The sequence below is a fragment of the Epinephelus fuscoguttatus genome, linkage group LG15, assembly GCF_011397635.1.
Source record: "Epinephelus fuscoguttatus linkage group LG15, E.fuscoguttatus.final_Chr_v1".
In the NCBI taxonomy this organism is placed as follows: domain Eukaryota; kingdom Metazoa; phylum Chordata; class Actinopteri; order Perciformes; family Serranidae; genus Epinephelus; species Epinephelus fuscoguttatus.
The window spans coordinates 22,597,181-22,625,177 of NC_064766.1; the positions used below are offsets into that span (position 1 = coordinate 22,597,181).

The 27,997-nt window shown below is 41.4% G+C and overlaps 1 protein-coding gene across 2 annotated transcripts; it reads left to right on the forward strand.

The window, feature by feature from the left end:
• Positions 1-62: 62 nt before the first annotated feature.
• Positions 63-27,997, forward strand: LOC125901579 (glutamate decarboxylase 1-like). 2 transcript variants are annotated; one of them, XM_049597281.1, is made up of 17 exons: positions 65-365; positions 1,250-1,366; positions 3,323-3,379; positions 4,748-4,885; positions 7,296-7,538; positions 10,583-10,673; positions 20,807-20,919; positions 21,100-21,215; positions 21,544-21,623; positions 21,749-21,803; positions 23,315-23,431; positions 23,536-23,600; positions 23,701-23,779; positions 24,786-24,935; positions 25,064-25,171; positions 25,281-25,370; positions 26,577-27,997. In XM_049597281.1, exons 2-17 carry the CDS (start codon positions 1,291-1,293, stop codon positions 26,748-26,750), a joined length of 1,752 nt encoding a protein of 583 aa, XP_049453238.1. In that variant the 5' UTR covers positions 65-365; positions 1,250-1,290; the 3' UTR covers positions 26,751-27,997. The 2 variants fall into 2 exon arrangements, with proteins under 2 accessions (XP_049453239.1, XP_049453238.1); XM_049597282.1 differs by lacking the exon at positions 3,323-3,379 and having other exon boundaries at positions 63-365.

Here is a 27,997-nt window from a genome sequence, read left to right on the forward strand (position 1 = left end):
ACACATTCACACACAGAGAGGGGTGGGTATACGTCACTGGTCCTTTTCCTTTTGCTTTTTGGGCTTCTTAAAGTGGATTGTGGCTTTCACTAGCACTCAGGGAAGCTTCATTAGTCGTCAGAGGGAGGCAAGGCTGTGACTCATGCTTGCGTGAAGAGACCAATGGGAAGCCGGAGCCTGAGATATAAATAACGAATAAAAAAATATTCTTGAGGGAGAAAGGGTCACTTGCGCACCGCTGGATGGGATTTTATTAGTGCGCTCTGTTGGTATTCCGCCATCACTGGACTGTTCCTTGTCGCGCCTTTGGGTGGCAATTGTACCATCTAGTTATAGTTTCTCTGGACTCGACAACCTGTGAGCCGGTAAGATGCCTTCTCCTTTCATTTCACCAGCGCCCTTCATACATTTATAGGCTTCATATTCCTTTACAGACGCACAGGGGATTGTAACGTCGGAGTTATTCTGAAGAAAATTAACCAAATAATCTGATATAATTCGCTGTGCCGTTTGAAAGAAATGAGAGATGAGTGACAGAAGGAATTCATTAAGTGACCAGTCTGTCTCTCACACCACGGTGACATTGAGTGATTATATTATGGGATGTGCTTGTTCAAAGCGCAACTTAATTGAAATGTCGATTGCAGAGTCAATAGGTAAATGACGTATGTTATTTATGGTTGCATCTTATTGATGTTTACTTAATAATTCAGCTTTGATGTGATCAATCTGTCCTGTCATCTACTCATTTAAATTTGAAGCATATTTTTTAATCTTTTTGTCTTTATTTTTTTAGAAATTTCAGTGACAGAGACATTTGATATCTATGGAAAAATATAATTTTGTTCCAGTATAACGAGAACAAGATATATATTTATTATATCTGTACCTCTCTGATAACTTAAATTTTTATCTTTTACATTGCCCATTAATGTCAGATACAGCAGCCCTGTGAGGCTTTAATGGCCAGTTGAATGCAAGAAATATTGGAGGCTATCTCCAAAATGAATGTGCCCACATAGGCGCTATGTTATCACCAAGGCTATTCATCCTGATGTGCGTACTGCTGGTGCGTCGTGCGCAATCCTCTCCAAACCGAGCGGCTCAGCTCAACCACCTCTCCATCGGGAATAAATGGTTCCTGCATGCAGTGGATCATTTTACTGATCAAATCCCTGATCTAAATTGACAAATCTATATTTCAGGTGTGTATTCTTTAAGCTCCTAACCCTGGACCATTTGTTTGCAGCTGAATAATTCCCCAGCTGGAGATCAGATAGCAGAAGACTGATGGCAACGTCTGAACCGAGAGCCACCGGCGGGGAACAGGACCCCAACTCCGCCAATTTAAGACCTCCGTCCTCAAGTACGTCCTTACACACTCCTCCCTCTGTTAATACCACCGTGATCCCGTATCGATCCCCGAGGGTAAATTCTCGTTAAGGCTGTCCCTCTCCGGAGCGCTCAGGCTGTGCTTACAGAAACAGCCCGCTGGAGCTGACAGGGGCTCGGTGCCTTGCTCAAAGACACTTAACGCAAGGTTTAAAGCCATGCAGCTCCCCCCCTACACACACACACACACATCTCTGTCTGCCTCTCCCCTCCTTCCCTGTCTGATAAAGGCGAGTCTCGCCCGGGCCATTTGCTGCGTGTGCTCCGTCGTTAATCATTCCGGTTAAAAACAGAGCCATCACAGCTGCCTGTCGCTGTCTGGCGGATCAGCGGTGCGCACCGAGCGGCGAACCTGGCGCTGATGTAATACGCCATCAAGGCTTTGGTATATATAATGATCCAAGAGCATTTTTTTAAAAAAAATAAAAAAATTAAAAAAAATGTATTTTTCGATCGAATATAACCCTGATTTGAATTTCCCTCCTGTTTTCCCGCAGTGACGCCTCAGTGTCCGGGTTGAAATCCTCCTTTTGTTTTTTGTTTCCCATAATTTCACAAAAAAAAAAAATGCCAATTTTTATCGATGTCATAATTCATCTTATCTCACTCCCCAGGATGTTTGGGGCCCTCGAGGCTGCATAGATTAGCTGCTCTTGGACAAATATTCCGCTGCTTTTTTTAATGTGGCAGAACCTATTTAAACATTAACCTGTGGGGTTAATTCATCATTTTAGGGCCGTTGTCGCGTGCACAAAATCGACCCCATAATGGTGCACTTGAGCAGCCATCTGCAGTGCAACGCAGGGGAAATCATTACAGGTTTTTTCTCTTCGATCAAATGTAAAAGGAAATAAGCTCCCGTGCTCCCAATGCACGATTCAGTTTCATATTTTCTCTCCTTATCGAATAAAGTTGTATTTTTATTTGTGGCCCCTGGGTGTCGATAAATATGTCTACAAAAAAAATGTTAGACTTATTTCAAAAGTGGAATTTGTCCCGAGAAAAAGCCCATTAAAAAGAAGATGTTTGTTTTGTTTGACTTGCTCGTATACTGCTGCTGGATGTTGCCATTATCTCTCCTCCACGCTCCATCTCACGCCTGGCGGCTTCTAGTGTCTGTGCCTGCGTGTGCGCGCCTGTGTGTGTGTGTGTGTGTGTGTGTGTGTGTGTGTGTGTGTGTGTGTATGCGCGCGCGTGTGTGTGTGCCTTGGCCTCAGCACACCCCGAGCTGTTCTCTCAGAGTGGAATTGCTTCAGTAAATTTAAATACTTGTTTTTGTTTTGAAAGTTTTCAATCAGGTGTATAGTCATCGCCGCCGCCGCCGCCGCCGCTGCGCGCTCTGCATTTTATTCCCTCTGGCTTCTGCTCCATCTCTGCTCACGCATGTCCATGCTCGGGTGTGTGTGTGTGTGTGGGTGGGAGTGTGTATGCATGACACGCACTAGCCTATAAGTTTCTGCATCACGCCGGCTACAGCCCAGACTCTCCGGCCACGGACATTACCAGCTCGCTCCAGTCACATACTGTGTTTCACTCAATTAATTCCTGCCCTCCTCCGTGAGCTCATTTCACGGGTGTTAATTCCAGTCCGCCCCTTGGCTGGGTGTGTGAGCCGGCGTGGGCCGATTGAACTTAAATCGGAAATGTTATAAGACGCATCCCCTTATGATCAGTGGGTGCTGAGGTAAATACAAATGTTGATAAATTAGCAGCCAAACAAACATGATCCACGCAGAGACAAAAAAAATCCTCGTATAAAAATATTAGAAACCACCCTGCAGTGTTCAGACTCACACACCCGGCCAAGAGCCGTGCGCATCACGCCTCCACTGTGCTCACTGTGCTCCACCAGCTTTCTATCCATCATCCGATCATCCACGTTGTCTCCGCGGCCTGCACACCAGAAATTCAAACGTTCATTCTGTTTTAGCTTACGAATATGCGTGGATGCACGGATGCACACGGAAACTGGGGATGAAGATTTGTGGTAAGTTATTTTTTTGGGCGCACAAAACGCTCCACATTTACGCATCTTATATTTTCAGCCACAGTTTTGACACAAATGCAATTTTGGATGACCAGAATCTTCTGGATATGATTGGGAATTTGATATGCATTCTGATTATTTTCCTTTAAATGTTTCATCATAGGGTAGCTCTTATTATTTCTATTTATTTTTAATAAATAACCCCGGATTGAGGCCTGAAATAGACCATGATAAAGGCTGTTATTAGAGTAGGGCTCTCCACTACTGTCACAGCGTGTTTCCATCTTCTAAAGGTCAGTGGACATTAGCCTGTAGGTCTGATGATGATCACCCTCCCGACCGCCCCATGCACCCCCCACGTCTTTTTCCATCTCACCACCGAGAGAAAAATCCTCGAGACAGGCCTGGAAATATATGTTATAACGCCCCTCAGAATAATCTGTAAATAAAGGAGTAGTTTTATTCCTCATTCAGATATTTCTTTGCAGCAAAGAGTGCACGGTGTGACGCTGCAGCAGAAAGGAATGTGACAAAAATAAAAATGTATGGATCTGTGTATTTCCTGCAGCCATAGCAAAGGGAAATAAATGCCAAAGAGGATATTACTGGCCTGTTTGTTATGGCAAAAATCAATTAAGACTCAAGGATCGAATAAGTTTGCCATTTCTGAGAGTGGGAGAATGACCATTATATTTTGATTGGTCTAAATGACATTTTAATGAACCGGAATGGAATTGAATGGGAATATTTCTTTATGGAGGCTTCGGTAGCTCGATGGTCTCAAATATTGATTTTGAATACGTCATTTAGGATTTAATGAGCGAGGTATTGTGGAGTTTCCATTGCAGAAATTGTGAGAGGGAATATTTCATACACACACACACACACACACACACACACACACACACACACACACATCATGCTGCAGATACAGAGGGCCTGTGTGACATCTGATGAGTGATGGAGTTTATAGGCCCTGCAGGAGGCAGTCTGCATCCTTCATTAACCCCTCTTTATTGGCTGTGTGGGTCATCATCACCCTGAGCCGATCAGGACTCACTGGGGTGCGGTTGTGACGCCACAGGGTGGGGCGGGCACCCACGGTGGTCCCTCTTCTAGCTGTATGTATATAGGTTTGGCCTCCACCAGAAAAACATTCCTCATGAAAGAATTCAAGGCGTCAGGAGCTGATTTTGCACAGCATAGATATTTTGCAAAGCTGTCTCATATTTATAGAATTTTATAGAACATTTGGACATTTATTATTATTTGTGTTTTTTAATTATATTTTGGTCTCATAATTCCGTTTTGTGTGCGGGATGGATGTGTTTGGTGATAACTGCTGCCCTCCGCCGTGTAACACCTTAGGGTTCCTGCAGAAGAACAACAGCCTGGATGATAAGGGCAGGCTCGCGGGCCAGAAGAACCTGCTCTCGTGCGACAACAGCGACCGGGACGCGCGCTTCCGCCTCACCGAGACCGACTTCTCCAACCTGTTCGCCAGAGGTGAGAGATACGTCACAGCCAATATTAAAAAATAAGCTAATGTGTGTTTTATTAGAGCTTTATGGTCTCATTAGTCACCGGCTCATTACTTGACATTACAGTGGTTGAGATAAAGCTGTTAAAGGTGTGAGATATAGGGTTTATTAGCTGTTGGCTTTATTATCTTTTATTTCTTTACAATACTGTTCTTACACCTAATAAAAGTCAACTTTCCCGCAGGGGTGTAGCTCCAAATTCAGGGCCCTATGCATAAGCAGTCTCTGTGGGGCCCCTGCCCCTCCTCTCTTGAGCCATGTCTCTCTCGCACACATTTTTATTTTTATTTTTATTTTTACACGCCAGTTTGTTTTATTTCCCTGTCCTGTCTGTCTTTATTTTAATTTTAGAGCCCCAGTTTCTCTTTCTTAGTGAAAGAAATGAACATTTGTGCTCCATCAGATAAGCAGTCAGGAGTGGACTAAACCATTTTGCACCTTTGGGAAATGAACGGGGCCTCAGGGAGCTCCACTATTTTTTTTATACAAAGTTCAGTCTCTCAATTGATTCAATTCAATTCAGTTTTATTTAAAAAGTCCAATATCACAAATCACAATTTGCCTCAGATAGCTTCACAGCATACAACAGCTCCACCAAAAAAAAACCTTTAACCTCAACCTTTTTGTGTCAAGGACCCCTTAAATTGATGCAGATTTGATGCAGTCACAGACCCCAATTTTAATAAGATTTTGCTGCAGGGATTTACATCTGAAAAGATTTTGGATGTTAGATTTGATTCAGACCAGATTTTTTTTTTTTGTCGTCTACAGTTGAGGAGATAACCGTGGAGGAAGTAAAACCTATGATGTGAATAGTCTGTCTTATTAATTTGGATGCAGCGATAGTAAAATTCTGGGCCAGTACTGATGCAGATTGTTTTTTGTTTGTTAGTTTGTTTTGTTATTCCTCCTTTTGCACCAGGAAAACAAATAAATCTTCATTATTATAAAATTAATGACACTACCTTTGAATGAACACAAATTCAATACTGCAAAATGTAAGAAACAACCTTTAATATAACCTTCTTTTTTTACATGAAAATCTTTTTTAAAAAATAACTGCCTCAAAAGGCTTTTGTTTACTGTATATTATAATTCCCTCTCTAATATCTATTTTATTTTGCTGTGAACAACAACACATTTCTCTTTTCAAACAACTGTATTTATTCAAGTTTGTCACCAAAACTACATTTTACAGGATTATATTGAATGCATCATGAGTAAATTACAATTTATCTTCACCCAATAGTCATTTTTACTGAATAGAGCTTGAACGCATCATAATGTAACTCAATGCAGCCTCCATGAGCTGTTAGCTCCAGCCCTGGCTGGTTAGAGCCAACTTAACTCACTCTCCTCCTGCTGAATTCAAGGCACATTTGTTGTTCACAGTGTAGCATATCAGAGAAACAATAGCGTGCGTCCTCTGACATGTTGTTTACTGCATCCTTGTGTCCAGAAGGTCCCCAAAACCTTTTCTATTGTCCCCTGGATGTCTTTGTCTTGAGCTTTGCTTTGTAGCCTGCACAAAAGTGAAGTGACACCACAAAAAAACATCTGTCATCTGTAAATGTAATTTTATTTTATGACCGGCTAATGGCAGTCAACGAGGAGAATATCGGCCATACCGATGTGTGCATCCCTACTTATGACTCTTACTCACATTGGGGTCACTTCTATAGTGAATTAAATGTTGACAATAACCTAGGCTATTTCCCATTTTTCTGGGGACCCCCTGGAACTCCCTCAAGGACCCCTCAGAGGTCCCTGGACCTCTGGTTGAGAACCACTACTTTAGAGGAGGACACGATTAGAGGCATAATAATGATTAAAACAACATAGAAAAATCAGAGACTGGGAGTTGACTTACTGAAATTCAAACAGTAACATACACCCTTTTTTTTAAAAAAAAAATTATTCTACATTTCTTTTTGTAAGGTGACAAGTATTAGGCTCACCTGTTGGTGCATTTCTCAGTTTAAAGCTCACTAGCCAAAATGTATGACCAAAGATGATATGCAGTAGTCACTAATGATATCAGCCAAAGCTACAGTAGGCTCTACTGTTAGATTATAACATCAAAATTATGTCATTCAAGTTCAATTTCAAATCCAGTGCCTATATTGCACATATGCAGGATATTAAACTTAGTTGTCAGTGCACATGTCGACCAGGATCATTAGACACAGCCAGGTGACCAACAAAAACTGGTTAGGAATACAAAACCAAATTTGGGCTTAAAAGAATGACTAAGTGTCCTCTAATTACAGCACTCAATTAAATGGCGGTGATTAACTCACTCTTGGCTCGACAAAGCGGGACCTAACTCCATCATTCAGGCTAAATGACCCTCTGTCTCCCTCCTCACCTCTCAGACCTGCTGCCAGCCAAAAATGGAGAGGAGCCCACCATCCAGTTTCTGCTGGAGATCGTCGACATCCTCACCAACTACGTCAAGAAGACTTTTGACCGCTCCACCAAGGTGCTGGACTTCCACCACCCCCACCAGCTCCTGGAGGGCATGGAGGGCTTCAACCTGGAGCTGTCCGACCAGCCCGAGTCCCTGGAGCAGATCCTGGTGGACTGCAGGGACACGCTCAAATATGGCGTCAGGACAGGTAGGCCAGGAGACAGGGACACCTTCAAGGCTGAGCTGAGCCATAAATGTGCTGGTTTGAATAATTCATATGATGGTGTGTGTTATTTTAAATATCAAAAGGAGACAGGGAGGTGTTGGAATACAAAATAATAACCTTTTACTCTCTCAGTTCAAGATAGGATATTTTTATATGTTCATATACAAAGCTCAATATCATATCCAAGCTTGGCAGTTATAGTTATTAGGTTACATGATTGGGGAGGTGTCAAACAATTTTTTTTAAGCACTGGGGAGGGGCTTATATTTTTTTATTTTGGTGTAGAGGAGGTTCATACAAATTTAAAAGGGTTGTATTTTGTATTTATTCTGCTGCTGTTTTTTAAGAAAACAGGCATTTTTTTAAATTTTTTTTAGGAATTGAATTTTTGATTTTTTAAAATTTATTTCTTATTTTAGATTTTTCAAATTTAATTTATGTTGCAGTTTTTGATTTTTTTTTTTTTTTAAATTAAATATTTGATTTTTTTGGGAGGGCTATTTGCCTTTAATTGATAAGACAGTTATAGCATCAAGGAAGGAGAAAGCAGGGGAATGACATGCAGCAAAGGACTGAGGGGTGGAATCAAACCCACGGCCACTGTGGCAAGGCTACATGGGGATGGATTTTTAAATTTCTGATGGTCCTTGGACACATCATGTGCAAGGAACACTTCTGTCAGAAAAAAATAGATGAATAAAAAATTGAGCTTAAAATAGAGATATTTCAACAAAATCTCAGTCTCATTTAAAATTTGACCAAAAATAAATTGCTTGCATGAACTAACCAGCATGCATGACAAGAATGAAAAACTGAGTCTCTTTTTGAAGTCCAGGATTTTAACTTTTTCGTTTCAAACATCAAAAGATGGAAAAAATCTTATACCGTAAAACTTATATTATTTGCTGAAATCAGTGAAACCAATGGGCCTATATTTGGGACAAGCCTTTAATTCCTTTCACACAACACTGCTGATCAGCAAAGATGGGAAATACAATCAAACTGTTTATTTAAGCCAGTATGAATATTACTTGTTTAGAAATTAGCCTTCAGATAATGTATAAATTCTGAATCAATTATTTGATCTGGCTCTGACAGACAGCACATCAGAGAGAGAATTATGGCACCCAGCATACCGACACAACACCACTTTATCCTTTTAAAACAACACTCACAACTTGGATAAATTTTTATGAAAACCCATTTTAATTTTGTTGATCTGAGGACCCTTATATGGACTAAAGGAATATAAATAACTTACAGGGTAATCAAGGAATGGACACATAATTAGAGGTAGCCAACCACCCGGTTTTATACATTGAAGAACTTCTTTAAAAAAACATCTCGGCAACCAGACCAGGCCTCTAATTGAGACAGGCCTTTCTTTTTCAACAGTAAAAGGGACTAACTAATTACTGGTGGAGGGAGGGTCATGCATTTTCTGCCAGTCACTTGGGGAGGCTCAAGGAATATTTACATCTTTGGGAAGGATCAGAAATAAAAGGGTCACACCCTAGCCACCTCCCTCATCTGATAAATAAAGAACAGTCCCTGACACCTCTGTTGGTAGTTTCCCCAAAATGGTGATACATAAATTCTAAAAAAAAAACCCATACCCTCAGGTTTATCAATACTGACAATTTTACTACGCAGAGACAACGTCAGTACACACCATTAGAGAAGAAGCTGTTTACCAGATAGTGTACAGCCTATTATTTATTGTCCCCCTGGTAATTCAGTTGACACCCCCCACCCACCCACCCACCCTGGACTTAGCCTATTAAAGCAAGTGTCGCCTGAGGGGATCCTAACACGGACTGTTTCAAGCTGTTAAAACCGACAGCGCTCAAACTGTCCCTTGGGTTTTATATATCACGTAGGGTCTGCTGTGTCTACAACTCAACACCACTTTTCATCCACATTCAGACACGGTGTGGGGGTTTTTGTGGAGCTCTGCTGGAGGAGCTGTCCACGGTGCTGAAACACAAAGCAGCTCATTCTTTGCAGCACTGTGATTGAAATTAGATTTATTTTCTATATATGAACTGAGATGTAACGTTGCACAGATATTTATACTGCGAGCCGTACAGCACCACCTCCACAAGGTGCTTATATCCATGAGTGCACTCAGGCTCCGGGCCTATTGACGGTGACTGTGTGTGCAGGCACCTCAGAGTCTAACTGGCTGTCATATAACCTTGTTACCAGTGTAATTATGTACACTGAGCAGTGCTTTGTCAGATCCCTGAGGTTTCATGGCTGACCAAGGGAATACAAAATCAAACGAGGAGCTGTTTCTTTATGTTTTTTATTTTTTCACAGTCAGATGTAGGGGAGACTGGGGCTGGTTGGCACACGTTTCCCTCTCTGCTGTATTTCTCAGGCATAATGTGTGTTAGAGTATTCCAAGCAGCAGCCGTGTCAACAACAGCCTGTTACATGCATTGTCTTCCTTCAAAATACACTTCAGTCTTCACAGGAAATGTAAAGTTTACATACAGTATCTTTCAAAATAAACGCACTATGTCGGTACAACACTGCAAATTGAGTTTTTTCCCCCCTCAACAACAAATGCATGCGGTTGGGTTTAGGAGGGGAAAAAAAAAACAGATTTTGGCTTCATAAGCTAATGGGACACAAACACCACTCTCCCGCGTGAAAGTCGTGATTGTTAACTGAAACTGAAATGACACTCTCACCAAAAAAAATGAGTGAATTTCAGATGTTTTAACATAGTAGATGAGTTCAGGTGAAGAAAGCAAACTTTTTTTGTGTTACAGTTTTGTTTCTGTGACCTGAGAAAAGCTGTGTGCCAACCAGCCCCGGTCTCCCCTAGGCAGTCAGCTTTAGCTTGCAGGACATTGTAGTCGTATTTATTTATAAAGCTAATTTACTGAAGACAAGGCAGATATATTAGTGGCTCTCTTTGTGACTGTTTTCTCTTTATGTAAGGCATGATTCCCTCAGTGCAGCCCTGTTAATAAGAAAGCCATTAAGATAGTTTGTGTTTATTTTTCTCTGTTCAGGTCACCCTCGATTCTTCAACCAGCTGTCCTCTGGTCTGGACATCATCGGTCTGGCTGGAGAGTGGCTCACCTCCACTGCCAACACCAACATGTAAGTCTTGTACCTATTTTGATGATTTCGGAATGACACTGGGTTATTGTAGAACATTTGCAGTTATCTCCATGGCTGGTTTATGAGACAGTGGGCACAGATATGAAAAAGGCTCCACCACCTCTCCTTCAAAGGAGGATACACAGACTTTATAGGTGTATAGCTTTTTCTTTTTTGTTGTTGTTTCGCATCTGTCTGTAGTCATTATGCATCTTTTTGTGGTTTTGTGTCTCTTTTTCTTGGGGTGATTTTGTATGTGGTCATTTTGTGTCTCTGTCGGGTTGTTTTGCCCCTTTTTGTGTCTCTTTGCAGCTCCTTTGCATCTTTCTGCGGTCATTTTGAGTCCCCTGGTCGATGGGGGTTAATTGAGTGAGATTTTGCAGGTGAGGTCAGAGGTGCCTCTGACACTTTGTGCTCAATAGGCCTGTTCAGCAATCTATCAATGTTTGCTCCCCAGAGTAAAAACATGAAAATACCAGAGGACTTTTATTTTGACCACATCACAGATAGAATGACGCCAGAATTAATGCTGAAAAGGCACAAATTGGCGCATAAAAAAAAATAAAAAATATAAAAAACACCAAAATAGAGAAAACTAAGCCAGGCGTTTCCCATCATGCCTTGGGTCTTGCTGTCGGTGGAGAGCAACTGCAACACCTGACTCTAAAAACTGCGGCCGCCTCTCTCACAAGATTATTGCTGTCCACTTTTGTATGATGTCAGAGCATGTCAAAATGTCGGCCACAAAACTAACTGCCATGCACTGTGCAGCAATCACCAGTGATCGAATCTGCGCAGGCCTCATCTTAAACGAGCCTTTTGACTCAACAGTGTTCAGGTATTGAAATATGAATGAAACACATTACACACTTGTGACTATTAAAAATAAACCCATTGTCCCCATATGAGGACATATGTCACTGTTCTCCAATAGCTTGGAGAAATCAAAAATGCATAGCAAACAAAAAGCTCTGGTCTCAGGAGGATAAAGAAGACAAACTGTTCTCATACGAACTGCAGTGATGTGAGCAGAAACCAAAATGAGAGACAAACCGCAGCATGGCATCTTACATTGTCAATGAAGATGAATTTGCATGCATATATAAAATATTACCATAATCAAGTGCGGATTAAAGCGTCACTTGAACCAATTTTTTGCTTCCACTAAAAGAGAAACAGCATTTGTTTCTATAACGGAACCCAAACTTCACCCTGAGCTGTTTCATAAGACATTTGATACGATGCCCCATAGGGACAAAAAAACAACTTGTTTAATCACCTTATTATTTAAAGTCACAATCTGATAAATACCATCAGCTGTCCTTTTTGACCTTCAACACAACACCGTTATTATCTACACAGGGGAAACACCTCTTCATGTCACGACAGGACAACTTCCAGTTTGTAGGCCACTGGAAACAGCCCCCAGTGGTTACACTCATATAAAGTCATGGTGGGGGGGCTTGTTTTGTTCCCCTCAGCTCGCTCCACAATTAGTCACAAGCATGTGTCCCAACAGCCTCTGAGGGCAGTTATATAAAGTGTTTGGTTTGTCCTGTTGAGACAGTGTATTGATGGACAGTAGGCTGTACTGTATATCGGATGCAGCCCAGCCTTAGGGGTGGTTAGATTGCATATTGATCTCAGGTCACAGTTACATGGTGGCCCAGTCTGATAGAGGGCATGAATGAACCACATCCACATCACACACTCTCAACACACACACACACACACACACACACACACACACACACACACACACACACACACACACACACACATACACATACATGCTGTGAATAAGCCATAACTCTGTTTTATGATCACTGGAATTAAATGAAGAACATCACACTAATATTATAGTACAATATCAGAGTATTGAATACAGATACATGCACACACACACATTGACAAGCATTTCTGTGCAGAGCCTAATGTTTACAGCTCTGTCAGTTCACTCTCAGTGAAGGAATGAATAAATCGTTTTAACTTGATTCCCTCATTTGAGTAGATATAAACTCAAAACAGCTCTTAATACAGGGTTTCTGCAGATCCTTAAAAAGTCTTAAAATGCATTTAATTCATTAATCTAAAAAATAAGGCCTTAATTGGTATAAAATGTCTTAAATTAGTCTTTAAAAAGTCTTAAAATGCTCAGACAAGGGAAGGAGAATTTTATGAATCAATGTTTTTTCACTGTGAATTGTAAAAGCTCAAAAATAATTGGTAACATCTATTCTGCAAAAGTAATTTAACGTCATGTAGATCAGAATAGTGGAACCACCAACACTTATATTTTGTTTCCAGTCGAGATGATTAGAGGATCCACTGTCTGCTAGTTAGCTATCACTGTAGCCTGAATGAAACAAGGAAGTGCAAATGCAGCACAAATTGGCTGTTAAACCAGATCTGGCAGCATGGCTGAAACCGATACAAAGCAAAACATACGAAGCTCTGTGTATTTCAAAGTTTTCAAACTTGGCATGAAATCCCAAATGCAAAGTTAGAAACACAATGATGTCATGTTTTGTTAGAGCAATCCTTTGGGCAAAATTGTCTGAGCCAGAGTAACTGATGTCAGATCATTTATTTATCTAAAATCTCTTTTACAAGAAAGACCTGGCCAAGGTAGTAGCCAATCAAAACACATTGAAATGTCATAAATCAGTGCAGGAAGGACCCAGGCAGGTTTATGTTTTAACAAAAAGCTAGCTTTAATAAAGCTGATTTAAAAAACAAACAAACATCCAGAACAGGCAGGTAACTGAAAGTCCAAATGAAAGAAGAACCAAAACTAAAGTGCAAACCCACTGGGATAATATGATGAACTCAGAAAAGAAATCGAACACAGGACACTAGGAAGGAAACAGAGCAGGGAATCACACCAAGACCACAGGGATAAGCAAAGGAATAAATGCAGATAATCTGACAAGGAACAAAGAGAAATCACACAGGTATATATATACAGAGAGCTAATCACAAGAATGAGACACAGCTGGAGTAGGAGGACACGGGGAAAAGGAGGGAAATGGGCTAACAATAAGGGTGTGGAGGGGAACACTAGGGTGGAGCAAACAAGACTAATACAGAACAGGTGTGAAAGGGAGGTCTCTGGGAACAGGGAAGGACTAACGAGACAGGTGTGACATAAAATACAACTTAAATATAACTTACCTTAATGTGTAGAAACCCTGCTTTGATCTCCTCTCTAAACTTAATTTGTTCTCTAAAATATTAACAATAGGCCTTTTTTGCCACACATTTCTATTTTTCTGTATCTTCATCATCATTTGTAAAATTAGGTTTTTATTGATGCATGACTGATGCATGCATTATCACTAATTCACTTTAATAAAGATATCTGCATGCATCCTATTCTTGCAATCACCATCAAAACGTGACAGCGCAATATCATTTACTTATCCCATTCGGTCTGCATTCAATCACCAGTAATGGTTTCTCTTTTTTACAGTCAGCATACATGTCAAAATGAAAATGAGGAAGCTTAGTGCTAAACTTCATATTTACCAAAACATGCACACTGCTCAAAAGTAAGAAATGACTGCCCTATGCACTGTGGACACCTACAAAATGTTTTAGATGCTTATTGACAGCCACATTGACAGTATGAGGACTGACTGCAAGGAAACTGCACTCTTACGTAAGGCTGCAACTGACATTGTTTCTTTATCGTTTAATCTGCCAATTATTTTCTTAATCAATTGTTTAGTTATTCAGTATAAATGTGAAAAAAATAATAATAGTGAGAACACATCACACTTTCCCAAAAGCATAAAATCACACCAAGAAAAAACTGCCTAAACTGCACTCAGCATGTGGTGCTCAAAGTACCAAAAAATACATTTGCAGAACTCAGCAGTAATGTCTCTTTCCAGAAATCATGACTTGGTTACTCAAGATAATCCACAGACCTTGTTGTGAGCAGTTTCATGGTGAAATTTTTTTTTCACCCCACTTGCCAGACAACAATGTTGGCATTGCATGTTTTTGAAACCATGTTACATGACAATTTAAGCGAGTCATTACTGTTTCTCCAGCAGCATTTTAGACACCAAACATGAGTGTTTTGTAGCAACTGTTTTTCCAGCAGCTTTTTTAGGAATGAAAACCAGTTGTTTTTCACTAAAACATTTCTGCTTTTCTTGTCAGTACTCTGCCCCCCAAACAAGGTATTTTAAGTCAAAACATGATCTTTTCCGAAACAGAACCGAGTGGCTTTTGTGCCTGAACCTAACCACACATTAACCACAGCATTTTTGAAATGCAAAGTGTCAACATATCCGCTATGTAATATTGTACAAATATAATATATTCGTTGTTGACAGAAATGTACAACGCCGACTACACCCGCCAGCAATATCACCACACAGAAGGAAGCGTGCATCTACTCATGAAGGAGCGGCTCGTGTTCGTCACAGCGAGTGAAACATGAATGGCGTCCTTCTCGGCTGAGCTGTAACATTAGCTAGCTCAGTGGTGCTAGGTGTGCTAGCTGTAGATGCACACTTCCTTCTGGGCTGTGGTACACTTGGCAGGTGTAGATTTTTTGTAATTTTTTTTGGCATATACTATTACTTAGGTAAACAGTGTGGCTGCTGATTTGTTTAAAAAGGCATTTTTTTTTAAAGATTTCGTATCAGCTTATATTGCATCTTATGCTGTCACCAGTATGTGCCTCTTGTCCATGAGTAGATGCACGCTTCCTTCCACACAGTGATTCGGTTGGCAGGTATATTTCAGTAGAAAGAAAATAGTTCCTATATGAAACTGCTCACAGCGAGGTCTGTGGATTATCTTGAGTAACCAGGTCATGATTTCTGGAAAGAGACATTGATGTTAAGTTTTTCAGATGTGCTTTGTATTTTTGGCGCTTTGAGCACCACATGCTGAGTGCCATCTAGTTCCATTATATTGGAGAGAAGGCAGACATCTCTACAGCTGATATCTCCAACACTCTGCAAGGAAAAATATGCATCTTGGATTCTGGGGTGAACTTACCTTTAAATATCTAAGCACAACAAATCCACAGGAGTTTTTCTAGGTGACATTGATCTAGAGACAGAGTTTTGTGGTACAAACTGATGTATAACTGCAGAGACAGCACGACCGGCACAGTGAAAAAAGACCATATGCGATAAGTCGCGGGTAGAGGACAATATACTCCACTCATATACACAGATTGAGTATTCTGTATCCTCTCATTATCGCGGCCTCTATCTTCTCTCCCAGACTGGCTGCTAAATAAAAGATCAATGTGAGGATAATAAGCCAAACGCTGGAGCAAAATTGAGACACTTAATTCATCCCATTTCTCAAAACATTAGCCGAGGAAACTACCCTCTCTCAGGAAAAACTTTCCCATCTCATCTCCTGGTTGGAAGAATGCCCCAAGAGACAGGGCCATTGAATTCACACGCTGGTGCACACTTTCATAATGGCACACACGCGCACACACACACACACACACACACACACCAGCTCTGGCTGTCCCAGATACAGCAGCTATGGTTTCCAGTCCATTGACTGCAGGCTCATTGTGAGCTGGTCTTAGCAGATAGGCCAGCTGGGCCCCACACTGACACACAATGTCCTCCGGCTGCACAGAAAACCCTGTCACACTGTGGAAACTGGCTGCTGTGGCTCCCTGCGGAGTGCTCATTCTGGCTCTATTGTCCCCGTGGATACAGACTGACTCCTTTGAGGGGCTGAGAGGAGAGTGTGGCTGGGGGGTCAGAGGGTTAGTCACACACAGACACACACATTCAGAAACCGACTCGAGCACATTGAGTGCCCTTGATGACGATAATAAGGGCATTTAGGGGTCGTCCCTGGAGACGGGCAGGTGACTGAGGGGTAATTTTCACCCTGAAAAGACCAATGATTGGCTCTGATTGTGATAATGATCACCATTATTGTCATTACACGGTGAAATGACTCACACAGAAAGAGGAATTTTAAAAAGGTGCACTGGTTTGTCCCTTTTATCTGGTGTTATTAGGGTGCATTTTCAAGAAGAAATGAAAGTGATACATCCAAGATATTAGGTATTTTTCTGTCCCTTATATGATATAATTTTAACATAATCAAAGAACATCATATTTTTGAAATTATGAGGCTGAAATTTGACTCATTTTGTCTTCTTTGTGATTCTATCTTTCATCGTCGTTGCTCATACACTCACAATCTGATCTGGTGCATTAACCAGAAGCTAATTTCCCAATCATCCCGTGGGTGAGCCCTCACCAGGAATAATTACACAATTCTTTTCTCTATTTCCTGTGTTTTTAATTCCATCCATCATCAACCGTGGCTTTCACTCTCTTCTATTTTCTCTCCTGTTCTCTGCTGCTTCTTTTCGCCTCGTTGTCCTGTTTCATTTCTGTACGCATCCCTCGCTGTGCTTCCATATCATCCCCTCCTCTTCCTTTGTTGTCCTCTGTCACAGTTTCCTTCAGTGCATTGTTTCCCTACAGCTCCCTCCGCTCACAGCCTTTATCTCTGCTCCCCTCTAACCAAGCTACCAAATCCCTTCGGTCCTTGTTTAGATACTGACTTGTAAAGAAAGGAGTGGAAGAAGAGAGGAGATGTTGTTGTTGTAGATGGTAATGGTGGTGGTGGTGGTGGCTGATGGGGGTGGACGAGTGTTGTGTAACTGGCCTCATTTTAAAGCAGGGTAAACAGGGATCAGTCCTAAGGGCGTGTGTGGGAGGCAGTGAGATGGCCTGTCAGTTAGCGAAGAGCTAAAGCTCAGGCCTCACTGTGAGAGCTGGTTTTCTGTGACACATTTAAAGGGATAGTTTGGATATTTGAAGTGAGGTTGTATAAGGTACTTATCCATAATCAGTGTATTACATACAGTAGATGTCAGTTGGCATGTCACCAGTTTGGAGAAGCCGACAGGAGTACCGACACAGAAGCTAAGCAATGTACTGCTGTGGAGGGGGTCAGCAGAAAAATGTATTTTCGTTATCTGAAAACATCAATATCATTTTAAAAGGACGTTATATATAAAATATTTTCACTGCTTTACCTATGGGGTACTGAAGCTGTTATCTATGCTCTCTTCAAAGTCAGACTCAGAATCAGTGATTTAACATCGCTGAACACAGGAGCTGCTGGTTTACCACTGCCTCGATCAGATAGTTTGTGTTATTGTGTGACCTTGGTGTTGTAAAGGGTTAGTACAGATTCACCAAAGTCACACAATAACACAAACAAACTAACTGAACGAGGCAGCGGTAGACCAGCAGCTCCTGTGTTCAGCAAGGTAAAATTAAAGGAGTCTGTTGGCTTTGACGAAAGCATAGATGAAGAACTGAAGCCATCGACGGCTTCTCCATCCGAGCAGGCTGTCTGACGAAAAGCATTGAAAACATTCTAAATATAGCTTACACTTACAATGGTTTTTATTTTTATTTTTTTAGATGGCTAAAATACATTTTGCTGCTGCCCCTGTCCACAGCAGCAGGGGAGAGCCACCTTAAATGTTACACGTTACAGTTGTAAGTTGCTACGTAAATGTCATCATGGCTTCAAACCAGTTTTACACAAATTAAAATCCAGGTGAATTTTTCAAATCTAAAATTTGGGTTTGTATATTTTGGAGCTAAAATCCACACAGCTGTCTGCCTGTATCTGGTCTTCATCAGTCGGCATAGTTTCCACATGTCATGTATGCCATTTCTGGTCTGTAAAGAATGACAAAGCACAGGTGCGTCCAGCAGCTCATTTGTAACATGTTACATTTTTACCTGCCTGGACTTGCGAGCACAGCTTTATTACTAAACTTGCTAAACTCATAACTTGTATGCCTGCTTTTCATCAATTAAACTTGTAGATATAAATGGACTGTGTGGCTGTAGCATAGACTCTGAAGCTCAGTGACTTGTTTTGGACCCTCCAGGGGTCAGTGCACAGATACACACAGAATGTCCCGGAACTGGATGCACTCTGTGTTCAGTCAGATGTCATTCAATTATATTCTAAATCAGATGAGTGTTGTATAATACTTTTATAACTTCCATCGATCAAATTTGCTGTGTTGTTGTAATCAATACTTGTCAACAAGGTTGAATATCATTAACTTCTTTACATTATCTGATCACATCCTTTGCTATACAACGTTGTTTTTTAACTGTGTTACAATCGTAACTCACACTGTTACAATTAAGACGCACATGTGCTTCATTTTTAATTCCTCACAACTTGTTTTCTCCATCAAAAACTTAAAGTGGTGTTTGACAGCAGACCAACACATTCTCACTCCAACCTCGTCACATATCAGCATTTTTGTCAAGGACTTTACATGTCCACACACGACGTGAAAGGTACCCTGGGTGCATTGGTTGTTGATGTTCTGGGACACCGTGTCAACTTCAGCCTGTTACATGCATTGTCTTCTTTCAAAACACACTTCTGTTTTCACAGGAAATTTTACGTTTACATACAGTCTCTTTCAAAATAAAAGCACTACATCGGTGCAACACTGTTTCTTCCTTTAATAATAAACGCACATGGTTATGTTTTGCCAACACATGCAGTGGTTGGGTTTAGGAAAAAAGAACAGGGTTTAGCTTTACATTCACACAGGAAGTGAACACCAGCCTTCTGGGTGAAAGTCAGTGATTGTTGGACCCATCCACCACCGTTCCAACCTGCCCTACTCGGATCTTCACCACCTTAACTTTTATTGTTATCTTGCCGTGGATCCCCTTGATGCCGCTGGGCACTGTTTAACAATAACAGTGACCAGCCGCATATCATGTCATGTCAACGGATGGCTTTGTTTGTCCATGTCTGACGCCAGAGGTCACTGACCAAGTGCTGGTTTTGAAGGACTTTGGAGTGAATCCAGTGCGTCATTTCCCTGAAAATATCACACATGTAGGTCAAAGAATCTAAAACATATTACAATTATGGCAACTTTACCCCAACATTGCTTAGCTTTTGAGGCAGTACACCTGCCTGCTTCTCCAAACTGAGTAATACATTGACAATGTATAAGTAGCTCATGCAACACCATTTCAGAAAAACCAAATTATCCCTTTAAGCTTCTTTAGCTCCTCCAGGATGTTGCTTTTTGTTGTCCGAGGAGCTACAAAACATTTTATTTTTTGTTAGCTGACAGAGAGGTCAGAGACGCATCTAACATTTCTTTAAAAAAAATTGTCATCTGTCTCTCACCTCTCCAACAATTCTTCTTGTGAATATTATTTTTGGTCTTTTTCTTTCTTATAATGAAAGAATGAAATTAACAATTATAGGGTCTTCCTCAATTTTTGAATATTGGGGTCAGAAGAGGCTGTTATCTCTTTTAAACACTCCCCCTGTGTCTGTCTGTCTGTCTGTCTGTCTGTCTCTCTCTCTCTCTCTCTCTCTCTCTCTCACACACACACACACACACACACACACATACACACGCCTCCTCTCAGCCATCAAATCAGCCCCATTCAGACTCTCCGCTGAGATTGGCAGGATTGACAGATAGCCATCAGAGCTTTGTGGGCTTTAATTAAACCACTGAGTGATTTTGGAAAGCCTTTGAATATGAATGTTTGCTGCCCGGCTCCTATCAGACACTTTTTAATTAGCCCAGTCAGCACAAGCTCCAGTTTGTGCTCTGTGGATGGAATTATAGTAAGGCTAATGAAAAACCAGTGTGTGTGTGTGTGTGTGTGTGTGTGTGTGTGTGTGTGTATTAAAGCTTTCTTATCTGCAAGTGTGTGTGCATAAGAATCTCCTTTTATTCTTCTTGCTCACAAAGCTGTTGTTAAAGGGACAGTTCACCTCACAATCAAAAATAGATAGTTTTCCTCTCACCTGTAGTGCTGTTTATCAGTCGAAACTGTTTTGGATTTGGATACATCTGAAAAACTCAACATCAATGTCTGTTGAGTTTTTCAGATGTGATTTTTTTGGCGGTTTGAGCACCACAAGCTGAGTGCCATCTAGTTCCATTATACTGAAGAGAGGGCAGACATCTCTACGGCCGATGTCTCCAACACAGAGGAAAAATATTTGACTTTGGGGTGAACTGTCCCTTTAATCTCTCGACCCTTACAGTGATGTTGAATGACGTGCTATATTCATATTTTGTGTGATGTGACCGACAGGTTCACCTATGAGATCGCTCCGGTGTTTGTGTTGATGGAGCAGCTGACTCTGAAGAAAATGAGAGAGATGATCGGTTGGCCCAACGGAGAGGGAGATGGACTCTTTTCACCAGGTTAGTCCATAAATAATAATTCATATACATATTCAGTGTGTGTTATTTTGTATTGAAAGGGGAAAAAATTCATTTTCTTATCAACAAAAAGTCTAATTTCCAGTATGCACTACAGTATATGTGTGTGTGAATGCTGCTGTCCAAGGTGCTGATGTGTGTGTGTGTGTCTCTTCTCAACAGGGGGCGCCATCTCCAACATGTACAGTGTGATGATCGCACGTTACAAGTATTTCCCTGAGGTCAAGACCAAGGGCATGTCTGCTGCTCCCCGCCTTGTCCTCTTCACATCTGAACATGTACGTGACTGTGAACACACACACACACACACACACACACACACACACCATTTTAGGTGTTGTAATAAAGCAGGCGCTACGCTTCATTGGCTCTAGATTGAGGCCATTGAGGAAGTCCAGTGATAATCAGTAGGTCTATTTGAATCAAGGCGATGGCCAGTTTTATGGATTCTTTTTGCTTTTATCACATCTGCTTTTGTCTATAAAGAACTGAACGGCCGACAACATGACAGAAAACAAGCCAAAGCTCTGGTAGCAATTACCTCACAAAATCTCCACTTCATTTCAATGAAAGATGAATTATTAAAGCTAATGTGTGTCCCTACAGAGCCACTACTCCATAAAGAAGGCTGGAGCTGCCCTGGGCTTTGGTACTGAGAATGTGATCCTGCTGAGCACAGATGAGAGGTGGGGAGCTCATTTTGGACATTTAATGCCTCAGTTAACACAGTAAATATGTGCAATAGTGTACGTGAGCACTGTCACAAAAATATTCTACTTGTGTGACATGTATGTGATGATAATGTTTTCAGGGGGAGAGTCATTCCTGCAGATCTGGAGGCCAAGATCATCGATGCTAAACAGAAGGTCAGTGTCATCGTTCTGTTGTCTTTCTGTCAGTTTGTTTGTTTGTTTGTTTGTTCTGCCTTTGTGCCGGCTACAGCTGTAGTCGGAGGCATTATGTTTTTAGGTCTGGGATTCCTTACGTCCGTACGTCCAGACCAGGGTTATTATAGTTTACAAAAACTAAACGAAAAACTAAAACTGGGTGTGAAAAACAGTTTAGTTAACTGAATTAGAAATAAAAACTCTAGCTTAGAAAAAAACTAACTGAAAACTACACTAAAATAAAAATATACAGTAAATGTTTTTAGGTTTCTTCTTAACAAACATGACAGGGTGTCTACGGGTCCTTGAAGTCGTGAAATATCTCAAATTTTAAACATTAGGTCTTAAAAGTCATTAAAAAGTCTTAAATTTGAATTTGCGAGGTCTAAATCTCAAGGTCTAAAGTTTGTGATGCTACAAAACTTCAAACCTACCACTGAACTAATAATGTCTTTTACCATATGCTGTCATTAACTTGTTGGCAAAATGTGGATTAACTCGCCCTAATAATAATATTACCACAAAAAAACGTACCTCAGGACGAGACTACATGTATACTACTTACCTATATACTTAGCTGCAGTGTTTAAACGAGATAAAAAGATGTTTTGTCAAAAAAATCTGTCTGCCTGCATTAGGAGGCAATGATGCATTACTGAGAATGTGATGTCGACATGACTGTGAGTCAGGTGTTGTGTTTGTATTGTAATGCCTATTCTAAATGTTAAAATCCTGCCCCTGGCGACTAAAAACTATCTAACTGAAAACTAAACTGAATTGAAAACAAAAATTAAAAATGAAATAAAACATAAAAAACTAATAAAAAATACAAAACTTTAACAACTCTGGTCAGGAAGTACGTCCATCTCATTCTTGGTAATGCAATCTCACTAACACCTTAAAGGAATTCCCTCAAATTTGGCACAAACGTCCACTTGGACTCAAAAATGCACTGATTACGTTTTTGGTTGTCAAAGGTCACTGTGACCTCACAAAACACATTTTTGGTCATAACTCAAAAATTTTAATGATATCATGATTAAATTTCACACAGATGTCTGATAGGATAAAATAATGAAGTGTTGACATCATATGTCCAAAAGGTCAAAGGTCAGCTACACTGTGACATCATAATGTTTTGCATAAAACACTTTTCTGGCCATTACTCAACATCATATCTCAGGAACAGAAGGGAAGTCGTTTGGTCAGATACTGAAATGATGACGCTAATCTTGAAACTGTGCTAATTGTACAGATCTTCTGTGCTGACGGGTTGAAGATGTGTACAAAGCATCCGTGTTTTCGAACTTGTAGCTTCTTTGTAGCGACATCCATTTTTGAAGTGTTGTCTACTGTCATGGCTACGTACAAGTCTGGACAGACATGGATGTAAACTGTAACTTTTGATTGGCTGGCGGAGGCATGGTAATTCTAGTTTGTTTCTTCATCAGTCTAACCAACACTTTTATCTCTGTTTGTTTATTCTGCAGGGTTACGTGCCGCTGTTTGTGAACGCCACAGCTGGTTCGACAGTATACGGTGCATTTGACCCCATCAATGAGATCGCTGACATCTGTGAGAAGTACAACCTGTGGCTCCATGTTGATGTGAGTACTCGACACTGGAGCAGCTGCTGCAGTGTTTTGGTAGTGATAGTAGTGATACTGTGTCTTTGCCTGCGTACCCTTGTGTAAAAGTGCTGTCTCCTCAGGGAGCGTGGGGTGGTGGACTGCTGATGTCCAGGAAGCACCGTCATAAGCTCAATGGAGTCGAGAGGTGAGTACATGGGAACTGGTGGGTTGCTCTGTGGTGTCATTTAAAGACAATGTTCAGGGAAACTACCTCAGTACATTAAGATGCTTATTAAACTTTGCAGGGCCAACTCTGTCACATGGAACCCTCACAAGATGATGGGCGTGCCTCTGCAGTGCTCTGCAATCCTGGTCAGAGAGAAGGTACAGGAAACTCCAACACTCTTTTAAACTTTGTATTTTGAAGGTTTTATTTGTGCATTGTACCTACTTGTTAAGAATTGTTTTAGGAAATGAAATAACACAACAGACCCTTTCGCAGCCATATCATTTATAACATGCAAAAAAACACCCAACAACAGTAAATTAATGAGGTGTGGAGCAAGTGGACCCAAACGCAGGGGGCAACAGGAACTCAAATAGATCACTCTTTATCTAAGGTTGGAGCAGGGAAAAGCAAACTGAAGATCACATAACAAAACCAACAAGCCCAAACTGAAAATCAAGACTTAAATACAAACTGGTCTGATGAGGGGATGAAGTGCAGGTGGAGAAAAGGACGGAGAAGTTCAGGTGAGGGGAAAAAAGGTGATTAGACAGAAGGACAGGCAGGAGGCTGATAGCCTGGGAAAAACTCTGGAGCAGTGAAGGACTAACGAGGCTGATGTAGGACAGGTGTGTAGACGGGCAAAGGAGGGAAAGGCAGCACAGGAACAGAAACCCCAAAACCCAGAAAACACAATCTTCTGTATAACCAACTTAGTGAAAACAAATACAGACTAACTGATACAGGCAACCCTCACATATGTCATTGTTTACAAACTGTAAAAGGATCTACACATACCATAGAGCAGTGGTTCCCAACTGGTCCAGCCAAGGGGTCCAGATTCCTCCTTAGTCATTAGTTCAAGGTTCACACAGTTTCATACATTCTGCGTCATACTTACATTTGGTCATGTTGTCGAGCTGGTTTGCTGTCTCTGTTAAGCAGCTGTCTGTTAGTCACTCTCTCTACAGCAGGGAATGGTACTTCAAAATGTAAGCAGTACAACCAGTAACAACCAGAACTAGATAGGGCCATTTGCATTTTTGCGTAAACCAGTTCACCCACACACTTGGCACATGGGAGTTTCAGCTCTCCTCACTGCTAGATGCCACTAAATCCTACACACTTGACCTTTAACGGTGTGTATTTTATGTGTGTCTGTAGGGGATCCTGGCAGGCTGTAACTCCATGTGTGCAGGCTACCTGTTCCAACCAGACAAACAGTACGACGTCACCTACGACACAGGCGACAAAGCGATCCAGTGTGGCCGACACGTTGACATCTTTAAGTTCTGGCTCATGTGGAAGGCCAAGGTGAAATGGACAGAGTCACACACACACATGAAAACATATTGCTCTTTAAACAATTCATATAAATGCCGTCATAGAAACAGTCATGCTGTGGCTTCATACTGTTTTCTGTTAATGTTTGTTCCCTTCAGGGCACCATTGGGTTTGAGCAGCACATTGACAAGTGTCTGGAGCTGTCTCAGTACTTGTACAACAAGATCAAGAACAGGGAGGGGTATCAGATGGTGTTTGATGGAGAGGTGAGTTGGTACAATTTTCTTTCTCTTTTTTCAGCGAGCTTCGTCCACTTGGCGTTTAGCCTCGCTGTATTTGTGTGTGTATATGACCTGTGTTTAATTCTGTCTGCAGCCCCAGCACACCAATGTTTGCTTCTGGTACATCCCGCCCAGCCTGAGAGGCATGCCTGACGGTGAGGAGCGGCGAGAAAAACTGCACAGGGTAAGACTCTTGTCAGTGACTGTTATCTTTTACTTCATCAGCTGTTGCATCGCTGGCGGAAATGAGCTTTTAGCTGTATCTTTAAAGATAGAGGAGTTCATCCTTTATGTGATGCTCCGTGTTGTAAGTGTTTTTTAGGTCAGTGTGTTATGAGTGACGGTGTATGTTAGTGACAACTGTTGCCAGTGTGAAGGTCGAATGAGCTCATTTTGAGACATGTACGAAGTGTCTTGGTGGTTTGAGTGAGTTTCGGATTTGAGATTAGCTGTTTGGTCAAGATGCATGTTGGTAATGCAGACCGTATGAAAAGCAACGCAATCGCCAGAGGAAATTTTTGGCATTAAACGTTTCTGCAAACCATGGATATGTTACATTTGTACATTATTATGTAGAGCAGTGATTCTCAAATGGTGTGCCGCAGCACAATGGTGTGCTGTGATGCCAATCCAGGTATGCCTTGGGATTTTGTGATAACTACACACTTTTATGGCAATATTCAACTGGGTCTATACAAAAAGTTCTTAGGCTTTCCATGTAGGCGCATGGAAGGGCAGGGAGGTGTGCACTTGCCACCTTCACCAGGCTTTTCACGTAGGCGTGTGGATGAGGCTTTCTGCATAGGCAGAGAGGCCCCAGAACAGAGCCATACCGCCAATGATAATACTGCAAATGGAGATAAAGTTTTCTTCGACTAAAGTGTTGCTGACTGACCTGCAGTTTCCTGGCTAAAGGTTTGGTTTTTTTTGACCAGTCCTCCACCCCTCCTGCCAACCCTATGTGAACTTTCTCACTCTTTGTACTATGTCAGCTGCTCTCAGCGTCAACTAGTTAGTTGCCCCACGGCCTGGTGTGGCTCATGAAGACACTGAAGGTTGCCTTTGGCTTTGATATCACACTCATGACCAAGGTGCAGTATTTGACGCCCTGGGAATGAAAACAGGCTAAGGTTTCACACCATCCACTATCCCCTCCACCTCCGGGTGACAAAGTCAGCTCATATACCACATCACTTTAGACATTTAGTTATGTATGACATGTGCAAATGTAGCATGTTTGTGGTTTGTAGAGAAGAACAATGCCAACATTTCCCTCTCTCAACTGAGCTGATGTAGTTTAAAAAAAAAGTGGCATCAGTATTAACTGATGCTTTTTAGCCACAAAAAAACTGTGATCTCTAATTTGTCTTTTTTTTTTTAACTCCACCAGGTGGCACCAAAGATCAAAGCCATGATGATGGAGTCCGGGACCACCATGGTGGGTTACCAGCCTCAGGGCAAACATGTCAACTTCTTCCGCATGGTCGTCTCCAACCTGGCAGCTACCCAGTCAGATATTGACTTCCTCATCGATGAGATCGAGAGGCTCGGTCAAGACCTGTAGACCTCTCAGCCGTCGCCGCTCTGGGGGCCAGAGGGCGAAGCTGCAGTCTTCTATCTGATGTATTTCTGAGGCAAATGAGGTGAAACTTTCATGGTGCTGCAGACAGAATAATGACAGGACGTGTTTTAAGTTCCAGTCTGTCTCCGTCTGAAGCACTCTGACTGTTTCTCCGATGGAAGAGAAGCTAACAATGACAGAGACTCTGAGTGTCCCACATAGTTCCTCCTCTAGAGAAAATATAGACGTACCTGAAGCCTCCAGGTACAACACGCTCTAATGTGTGTGTGTGATGTGGAATCTTGTAACGTCTGTGTGTGTAATCTCGTCCAATGTAATTTGTCTTTCAATGTCTGTGTGCCTGAGTGTGTGTGTGTGTGTGTGTGTGTGTGTGTGTGTGTGTGTGTGCGTGGTCAAACACTGAAAGGGAGAAAAGCACAGATGGGAATATAACAAACTATCATTAAATTATTCTGCTGTATCATACATTTGCTACACACGATTGAATCATTGGTGCTTCAGCTGTGTACATATATTTAATCTCAGTGCACCGACCTATTTGTCCTAAACCAGTGCCCCTGAAGCAGTGTGTGTGTGAGTGTGTGTGCGCATGCGTGTGTGCGTGCGTGCGTGCAGGTGTGTATCCTGTCATGTATTTTAAGCTGTGTTAAAAATAAGCTTATTATGACCTAACGTGCACACCATAGGTACCAGGCTGAGAGTTTTTAGACACACTCCAGCACCTGATCTACAGTCTGCAATATTTTCCCTCGTAGAACTTTAAGATTTAATATGTCTGCAGCTGTCTCAAGTCTGTGACGACTTTTAACTCGTAAAACGCTGGCTCGTTGTCTGTTTTCATGCAATCACGTGATATGTGTTTTTAAAAATATTTGATTATATATATAAGAAGTAATATTTATTGCATTTCCACTGTTGCCAGATTCAGGTATTTTATTGTAAATGTATCTTTATGTGTATTACATGGTAATACATTTGTAAATGAAATCACAGGAACTTAGGTAAAGTTTATTTGTAGTTATTTCAGCCCGTTCTCACTCCCAACTCGCCAAATACCGCCACTTTGTCAGTGATTTTGGCGTCAGAAACCGTCACACACTGGCACCTTTGGTGGCAGATAGATAGATACAGAGACGGATGTACTCTGCATTCATTTTGTCCATATTTGTGCACGTTTTCTGAAAGCTCACAGAAACAGACAAAACAGAGCAGTACCACCACAGTTAAGG